This window comes from Chiloscyllium plagiosum, unplaced genomic scaffold (assembly GCF_037043375.1).
Source record: "Chiloscyllium plagiosum isolate Xiang-an unplaced genomic scaffold, Cpla_swu_hap1 HiC_scaffold_21, whole genome shotgun sequence".
Lineage (NCBI taxonomy): Eukaryota > Metazoa > Chordata > Chondrichthyes > Orectolobiformes > Hemiscylliidae > Chiloscyllium > Chiloscyllium plagiosum.
Window position 1 is genome coordinate 58,786,717 of NW_028270159.1, and position 9,954 is coordinate 58,796,670.

Below are 9,954 nucleotides of genomic sequence, written 5' to 3' on the forward strand. Positions count from 1 at the left end.
GGAGTTTAATGCAGCTAAATGTGAGGCGATGCACCTTGGGAAGAATCAGTAAGGCAGAGTACTGGGTCAATGGAAAGATTCTTGGTAGTGTGGATGTGCAGAGGAATCTTGGAGACCATGTACACAGATCCCTGAAAGTTGCCACCCAGGTGGATAGTGCTGTTAAGGAAGCATACGGTGTGTTCAGTTTTATTCACAGTGGGATTGAGTTTCAGAGCCGCAATATCATACTGTAACCATATTTTGGTCCCCATATTTCTGGAAGGATGTGGAAGCATTGGAAAAGATGCAGATGAGATTTACCAGGAGAAAAGGTCTTATGAGGAAGGGCTGAGAGAACTGGGCCTGTTCTCATTGTAAAGAAGGCTAAGATGGGATTTGATAGAAACATACAAGATGATCAGAGGATTAAACCATGTCCTTGGTTTGCAGAGAACTTCCAGACGTCCTATGACATTGGGATCAATTGTTTGTGGACTTGTGTTAAATGATTGAGGTAAAGACAAACTTTTGAGTTAATTGCTGATAAAAACAGAGACAGCAGAGTAGGAATACAGGAGAATGGTATTCATGGAATCAATTATTATAAAACCATGAGACATAGGAACAGGATTATACCATTCATCAATTGAATTTGCATCTCCATTCACTGAGTTGATCTGGTAATCCTCAAATCCACTTTGCTGTCTTTGACCCAGAGCCATTAAGTCCCTGAATAATTGCAATTTTGTCTGTCTTAGCTTTAATATACTAATTGTTCTAACTTTGACACCCTTCTGTGTTCAAGAGTTGCACAGATTAACTACCCTCTTAGAGATGAATGTCCTCTTCACCGCCATCTTAAACATTTGATTACCAACAATAACATATTTGCAAAACAATAGAAAACACTTAAAGAATATGCTGCTCACAAAGTCCAATTGTTTTTATAAATGCACAGTTTTGAGAAAGTAAGAGTGAAACCTGTGACTGATTCTTATTATACCTTCCAACATTCTCCTCAGCACTCCTGTTCACGTCCTCTTTCAAGAGTTACATCCTATGGTTTCCTTATTTGTTCTATTATTTTCTTTCAACAGCACTTCTCTATTTACTGGTCTTCTTGTGACCCTGTTTGCCACGTATCCCATCATTGTGTGTTGCTCTGACTCCAACTGTTTCTAACCCCTGTTCTTCCAAAGTGAATATTTAACCAAAGTTTGTGAGAAGATTTGTGGCTCGGGTGCTCGTTGCTGTGGTTCTGTTCGCCGAACTGCAAGTTTTTGTTGCAAACGTTTCGTCCCCTGTCTAGGTGACATCCTCAGTGCTTGGGAGCCTCCTGTGAAGCGTTTCTGTGGTGTTTCCTCTGGCATATATAGTGGCCTGTCCCTGCTGCTTCCGGTTGTCAGTTTCAGCTGTCCGCTGTAGTGGTCGGTATATTGGATCCAGGTCGATGTGTTTGTTGATGGAGTTTATGGATGAGTGCCATGCTTCTAGGAATTCCCTGGCTGTTCTTTGTTTCGCTTGCCCTATAATGGTAGTGTTGTCCCAGTCAAATTCATGTTGTTTGTCGTCTGCGTGTGTGGCTACTAGGGATAGCTGGTCATGTCGTTTCATGGCTAGTTGATGTTCGTGGATGCGGATCGTTAGCTGTCTTCCTGTTTGTCCTATATAGTGTTTTGTGCAGTCCTTCCATGGGATTTTGTACACTACATTAGTTTTGCTCATGCTGGGTATCAGGTCCTTCATTCTGGTGAGTTTTTGTCTGAGTGTGGCTGTTGGTTTGTGTGCTGTTATAAGTCCTAGTGGTCACAGTAGTCTGGCTGTCATTTCAGAAATGTTCTTGATGTATGGCAGTGTGGTTAGTCCTTTGGGTTCGGCATGTCCTCGTTCTGTTGTCTTTCCCTTCGGCATCTGTTGATGAAATTGCGAGGATATCCGTTTTTGGCGAATACCTTTTATAGGTGTTACTCTTCCTCTTTTTGCAGTTCTGGTGTGCTGCAGTGTGTTGTGGCCCTTTTGAATAGTGTCTTGATGCAACTTCGTTTGTGTGTATTGGGGTGGTTGCTTTCATAGTTCAGGACTTGGTCTGTGTGTGTGGTTTTCCTGTGTATCTTAGTGGTGAATTCTCCGTTTTGTGTTCTCTGTACCCTCACGTCTAGGAATGGGAGTTGGTTGCCCTTTTCTTCTTCTCTCTGAATCGGATTCCTGTGAGTGTGGAGTTGATGATCCGGTGTGTTTTCTCGATATCCGTGTTTTTAATGATTACAAAGGTGTCATCAATGTATTTGACCCAGAGTTTGGGTTGAATTTGTGGTAAGACTGTTTGTTCTAACCTTTGCATTACTGCTTCTGCTATGAATCCCGAGATCGGTGAGCCCATGGGTGTTCCGTTGATTTGTTCATATATCTGGTTGTTGAATGTGAAGTGTGTTGTGAGGCATAAGTCCAGTAGTTTAAGTATGCCATCTTTGTTGATGGGTTCAACGTCCTGTTGTCTGTTATGTCTGTTCAGCAGGTTGGCTATTGTTTCTCTGGCTAGGGCTTTGTCAATAGAGGTGACACTCTTACTTTGTGCTGCTCTCAGTTGTTTTGTCTATTCACGAATTTATGAATAGATATTAGGGGATATTTCAACATGCTCTTCAAGTGCTCTCTGAACTTGGACTGAGTAGCCACATAAATGAATGTGTTTGTGCAGCAGCTTAAATTTCTCAGCATATAGGCAAGCACTTCAAGCATCCCATCAGAACTGACTATGGAACCATCAATATCAAAAAAGTATATAATGTAAACAAACCACAGGAGGATGAAGGTGCCCGATATCGTAAAGAGTAAAATCATCGACTTCCTTCTGCTCTCTATTTCTTGGTCACTGTGTTTTTCATCCCTTTTGTGATGCTTCAGTCCCATACGAACTCGACTGGCCATTAAAATGTGTCTGACTGTCATAGCATTGAATAACAGAATTAAACCGAATGGTAATAATGGTGTCAAAACCTTTTCAAACATCCTAAATCCAAACCACCTTGGATCTCTAAAGTAGATTTGCTTATTAGAACAGCGCCATTGTACGTTGTTAATTACCCGTTTAGGTTTATATCTGAAGTAAATGGGAATGTTTTTTAAACATAGGAGAATGCCAGTTGTTGCTAGAATCACAGTCGCAGTTTTCTTGGTGCAATATTTCAATTTCAGTTTCTGACAAGAAATGGCAACAAATCGATCAAAAGTGAAAGTCACAGTGAACCAGATAGAACAGTCTATGGCTACACGGATCACAACATAGAGAGGTCGACACACGGAAGTGAGCTTCACGACATTCAATGGGAAAAAATAATTGTTGATTCGACGGAGTATGACCTCAGTGATAATTACCAGGAAATCCATCAATGCCATGGCCACCAGGTAACGAGTGGTGCAAGTGGAAAGTCCACACTTTCCCTGGGACAGGATCACAATTGCTATTAAGTTAACTGCAAAAAAAAAAAACCTGGTGAGCAGACTTAATCTTTCAAGGACAAATAAAATCAATTCTGAGCTGAGGTACAGATTATATTTATACAGAAAACGTGCACTGGGACCATGTCACAAATAAAACAACCTCAAACATTAGTCTCTCCTTCTGAACCTGTTATCTCACTGCTCTTGGGGCAGATACATAACTACAATGCATGTCATTTTCAGCAGTACAGCGTCATTAGCATCAAACAAGCAACAAGTGGCTGTTACTGAAATTCAGTACAATTTTAGCCGAAGAAATACTTTGCGTACTCCTCTGCAATTGCAGTACAAGCAGGGTCAGACCCACATGGCCAAGTGGCCTTTGAGATCACTTCTCTGGAAACACATGACATACAACTGTTGCCATTTCACTTGTAGACCGATCAGCTTCAGGAAATGAAAATAGACCATTCCCAGTCAGGACGCAGCAACCCAGCATTTTGTCTTTCAGAATTCCCCAAGCTTCACAACAAGGAGCACGTTTTTATTTTACAATGTGAAGGTGCCATCATTATTTGGTCAATGTGTTTAGTGCATGTTAAACAATCCTTTACATGTGAATGCATATGATCTCTAACACCAGGTGACTTCAACATTTTTGGTTAAATTAGCTTTCGCTGAGACAGACGGTAGCAATATATTTACAGCCCATCCAAAGAATAACATTTTACTTTTGCCATTCTGTACTTTAAAAATGTTTTTTTTTCAAATGTTGGAATTCCTTTTTTCTGATCTACTAGTTTCATTTCATCATCTAATATACATCTCTTATATCTTCCTGAAGAGTTATGGAATATCTCCTTGCACATTTCCATTTCTTCTCTGCCTTATGTTTCCACATTCGACCTTTGTCAAGACGTCTTCACACTATTGTAATGTTTTATTTTAGACTTATCTAATTCAAGTCTTTCCAAATTGAGTCTGTATGTAATACTACAGCATTTTATGTTCACTTCTGTCTCTAATAGGATTTTATGATTTATCCTGCCACAATATTTTTTCCCAGCTCTAAAATAACTTGCCTGCTGGTACTTTCAGAAAAGGGTTATCGTCAGAACTGTCCTCAATCAAAACTGTCTGAGTGTGGCATCAAGCAACCCTTGCAAAACTGAAATCATCTCAGCTCCAAGACATCTCTGTGTGAGTTCCTCAGTGTCGTGTCCTAGGCCTAAACATCTTCAGCTGCTTCATCAATGACCTTCTGTTCATCTAAGTTCAGAAGTGGGGATATTTTCAGATGAGTGCACAATGTTCAGCACCATTCCAGACTTCTCAGATACTGAAACAGTCCATTTTCAAATGCAATAAGTTCTAGACAGTACCTAGACATGGACTGACAACTGGCAAGTAACAATCACATCACATAAAGGCCAGGCTACAACCATGACCAATAAGAGACAATATAACGACTGCCTTGTAATATTCAATGGTGTTACCAGCACTGATTCTCCTGCGATCAACAGCCTGGGCATTACTATCCAACAGAAAGTCAGCTGGACTCACCACATCACCACACTGGCTACAAGAGCAGGTCATGGCTTGGAATACTGATGCAAGTAACTCACAATGTGTATCCCCAAACTCTGTCCATCACCTGCAAGGAACAAGTCAAAGTGTGCTGGAATACTTCCCACTTGCCTGGATGGTGGAGCTCCAACAACACTCAAGTAACCTGACACCATGCAGGACAAAGCAGCCCGCTTGATTAGCTTTACATCAACAAGCATCCATTCCCTCCACCACCAATGCTCAGTGGCAACAAAGTGTAACATCTACAAGTTGGGCTGATCCTCAGATAGCACTCACCTAAACTCACAGCCACTTCCATCCAGAAAGACAAGAGCAGCAAATACACAGGAACATCATCACTTTCAATTTCACCCCCACACCGCAAACTCCTAGTGCCAAGCTACTTACCATTCTGTCTTGAAAATATATCACCGTTTCTCCACTGTCACTGGGTCAAAGCACTAGAGTTACCTTCCAAATGGCATTTGTCCAAACACAATGCACATTAACTGCAGCGGTTCAAAAAGGCAACTCACCACCATCTTCTCAAGGGCAAGTAGGGATGTGCTACAAATGCGAGCCAGCCAGTGACGTCCATATCCCACAAAATGAATAACAGAAAGAATGATTTTCTAAATCAGATCTCAATTCTACCCTTTATATTTCAATTTGCTAAAGCTTTGTGAAATTAAATCATTTACAATTATTCCAGCAACAGCATTTACAGCTCAATTATTCTCTTTATGTTTAGTTTATTTTAATCTTCATCTCACAGGCAACTTATTGTGAAGGTGTTTATTTTATCAGAGACTTCAATTAACTCACTTTTTTTTAATCTTCACATGATATCTTGGTTTTGTCTTCACTAAGAAAGACACAAAACAAGACAACACAATTGTTGGAGAACACAGATTCCTTGAAGGGAGATGAATTGAATGATTACGAGGCAAAAGGTGGTGGGGAACTTGATGAGAATAAACACCAATAATCCTCAGGGCCAATAGGGCGCATCACAGAAAACTTAAGGAATTGACCTTGGAAATAGTCAGTGCATTGGTGGCTGTCTTTCAAAATTCTGACATCCTGGATTAGTTGCTATGAATTTCAAGTTGAGAAATGGGCCTTTTATTTAAATGCAGTCAAAGGGAATTCTTGACTAGTTAGACTGACACCGTTAGTCGGGAAAATCTTGAAGTCCATTGGAAAACATTTGCTAGCAGTGACAAGATCAGATAAACTCAGCGCGAATTTACGAAATTTATTCCATCCTTGAACATTACTAGACGTTTTCATGGACATAAATAATAAAGTGAGTCGGAGGAACAATTGTAAGGCTTTATTGGACTTTCAGAGGGCTTTTTCGAAGTTCCACATAGAGATTAGCATGTAAAACTAAAGGGCGTGGAATTGAGGGAAGTGTACTGTCATGATGAACGTGCCAATTGGAGGACGACAGAAAAGAACAGGAAGAATTGGGAATTCATCTGAGAGACAGGCAGTGACTGGTCAGGTAGCACAGGGATCAATAATTGACCTCATCTATTCACAATACATATTAATGATTTACATGAGGGAACTTAACATCTTACTCTGGCACTGCAGATAACTAAAGTTGGTTGGGATGGTGAGCTTTGAGGAATAAACTGAGATATTTCAGTGTGTTTTGTACAAGGAGAGTGAATGGACAAATGCAAGAAGATGACGTATAATGTGGATAAATGTGAGGTTATCCATTTTAGCAAATCGGAAAGGCAGATTATTATCGATATATTGATAGATTGATAAAGTGGGAGGTGTAATGAGATGAGTGCCCTTGATTAGATTAGATTACTTACAGTATGGAAACAGGCCCTTCGGCCCAACAAGTCCAAACCGACCCGCCAAAGCGTATACCACCCAGACCCATACTCCTACATTTACCCCTTCAGCTAACACTACGGGTAATTTGGCATGGCCAATTTGGCATGGCCAATTCCAGACAATGAAGATTAACATGCAGGTGAGCAGGAGGAGACAAAGACAAGTGACATGTTGGCTTTCATAGTGGGAGGATTCCAGTACAAAGCGCAATTATCTACAGTTATTGCATTAACCCCTGGCAGAGCAGAACTGTGCTATGAAGAGAGACTATCAATTAAGATTATACTCACTGACCTTCAGAAGGGTGAGAGGGGAATCTCATCAAATTTGTAACATTGGAAATAGACCTGGGCAGGTTAACAGACGAAGGATGTTTCGAATGACAAGTGAGTCAGGAATCATCTGTCACAGTCTACGGTTATGGCATAAGCTTTCAGCACTGAAATAAGTGGAAATTTCTTCACCCAGAGAGTGGTGACCATGTGGAATTCTTACCTGATCAGGCAAAAATATTCAAGAAGGTTTCAGAAATAGTTTATAGATCGCAAGGGATCAAAGGATCTCAGAAGAATGCAGGAGCAGTATACCGAGATAGACGATCAGCCAGAATGATACTCATTGTTCAGGCACGCTCTGAATGCCCTACTCCTGCTCACATTTGCTATGTGTTAGGGTTTGCTGGATTGGCTGGGTTTGACAAGAGGTGTTCCGCAATCCTGGGAAATGATTTTCTCACAGTTTCCAACAACAATCTCGTGTGGAATCATGGAAACTAAATTCAGATGTTGTTTGATTTAGCACAGAGGTGACCACAGAGCTCGGTCCCATCCTTCCAGGGTCCCTTTCCACTTTGGTCCTGGGTTTGCTGGAGCTTGGTAAGCTGTTCCTCGCAAACCCAGGATGGATCCGACAGATCTCTTTGCCCACAGCCACTCAGGCTGTGCTCTCAGAGCTTCCACACTCTACAGCCTCTGCTCCATTTTTTGTGCATGTTCAAAACCAAGACACATTGTAACTGCCCTCCCCAAGTTTCATTCTGCATTGTGTGGTCACACGCTCAGGTCTCCTTGAAATATCTCCAGCAGATCACAGCACAGTCTCCAGCAAAACATTCAAGTCCTTCCACTATCTTTCCAGGAACAGAATTAATTGGAATGCCTATTTCCAGCAAGTTACTTGCTGGGTCCATTGCAATAATAATTGCAGGTCTTCAGCATGTTGCTATCCACGTGATCAGCTCAGAGTAACTAACACTGGCGCTCAGTGCACAGGCACAGAGCAAGTTTCAAACCCGGGAGTCAATGTGGGGTTGAAACCCCTTTCCAATATGGAGCTTCACAGCCAACTCCCGATGAAATGGGTGAGACCCCAACACATTCAAATTCATTGTTTCTGAGCTTCATAACACAGCAATGTATCACAGGAGAAAAATAACGAGGACAGGGAAAGATACAGCAAGGAAAATCATTCACCTTAATATAGAGTAGGGTCATTACTTACTGGAGTATAAGTTTCCGAAATATGGGGTACAATCAGGGTATTCGGACTAACTGGAGGAGTGTGGCCTTCGTGAGTCCAATACAAAATGGAACTATTAAATAATGAGACTGTGAGATCATGTGAAATGATCAGTTATATCGTAATCTGAATCTAGCGAGCAGAACACATCGAGACATAACCAAACCAGGCAGAAGACACTTTGCCGACCACGCTGATGCATTGGTCAGTAAATTGGACTAGTTGCAGCACGGAAGCAGGCACTGATCACTCTCTTGCTCGGTATACCTGCACTAGATAGTGACCGAGCATGGGGAAATTTCCAGGTTCTGCTGTAAATGACTGGAAGTGGTGCTTCCTTGAGTTCATGTCTCTGTATCTGCGATACACTAGTAAAAGACAAATACTGAGGGAGTGCAGATGTGAAAATCGCTATTAGACACAGAGCAGAGGGAAATCAGTTTAAACATAAGCAACTAATAGAGATTTGGGAATGAGACAGAACGAGACAGAGAGCGATATCATTAACAGACGTCATCACGTGTGTGAGAATTTTAAAGTGGAGACACTGCAGGAGTTAACATTGAAGCTCACAGGGAATGCGAAAGGGAACGGATTTCGGTCGAACCTCGGGAAAAAGCTGTGGAATCTTTGGGTGAGCTTTGGTGATGCAGTTTTGTGAACGGGAACGGGGTCAGCAGGGTCCTGGGAATACCCAAACTGGATTTCACATTTCATGCTTTAAGCAGCAGCTGGGTTGATCTGGTGAAAGATGTTCTTGAGGGTTTATTGAATACAATGAATAATGGTCAGGATATGGGGCCAGGAAATCAAGCCAGGGATAAAGGGAGGACTATATATGTGGAAAAGCTGTTGCACTTTCTGATATTGGACAGGGATGGAATGGAATCCGAAGAAGGAAAAGTAGTTCATTGCCTGAACTGAAGACAGTGATTTTTATGTTCCTAATCTGTAAAGAATGGTGACAGGATCAAAATGAATCGTAGTTTACAGATGAAGCTGAGCAATGTCCCTCTTGTGTGTCGCCCAGAATCAAAGAGAAGACAGACAATAAACAATGGTTTGCAGAGTGATGTATAAATTCAGAGTCTCATCAGCAGCAATAACAGCAGCAAGGGCAGTAGAATAAATGAAAAGAATAACAATAGAGTTAAACATGGTTTATAGAAATAACAACTGGACAGTGAGACTTACCAGGAACACCAACAATAGCCAGGATTGGATAATAAAAGAATTCAGTCATGTACATTATGTAATGGATTCGCAAGGATAATGGAATCTTATCATAAAAAGCAGAAAGGGCCAACAGATCCCAGTATACAGTCCTGTCCATTGTTGTATCATTCATGCCCAGTATTACTAGATTCTGGTCCATTGATGAAATATTCCAGCCAACTTTGTTCTCAGATTCTAATCTCTCCTTTCCCCGTCTCTAGAGCTGTTGAGTGTCGGAGATGATGCGGCCACTGACCCTATGGAGTGTCACATTAAAATGAGCCTGCTTTTAACAGAAAAACAAATTACTCCAGTGTCACCGGTTGAATCCATGGAGACTAACATTAATTACAGCCACGAAACAAACAG

At 41.4% G+C, this 9,954-nt stretch overlaps 1 protein-coding gene across 1 annotated transcript; it reads right to left on the reverse strand.

The window, feature by feature from the left end:
- Nucleotides 1-2,562: 2,562 nt before the first annotated feature.
- Nucleotides 2,563-9,703, reverse strand: LOC148146260 (putative G protein-coupled receptor 139). The gene is made up of 2 exons (XM_087998619.1): nt 9,565-9,703; nt 2,563-3,455 (listed from the first exon to the last, which is right to left on the reverse strand). The coding sequence occupies exons 1-2, from the start codon at nt 9,701-9,703 to the stop codon at nt 2,563-2,565; spliced, it is 1,032 nt and encodes a 343-aa protein (XP_087854745.1).
- Nucleotides 9,704-9,954: the final 251 nt, after the last annotated feature.

Coding starts and splice junctions, on each gene's coding strand:
- LOC148146260 (XM_087998619.1), bottom strand. CDS start 9,703: ATGGACAGGACTGTATACTGGGATCTGTTGGCCCTTTCTGCTTTTTAT. Junction 3,456..9,564: donor GGCTATTGTTGGTGTTCCTG/GTAAGTCTCACT, acceptor TTTTTTTTGCAG/TTAACTTAATAGCAATTGTG.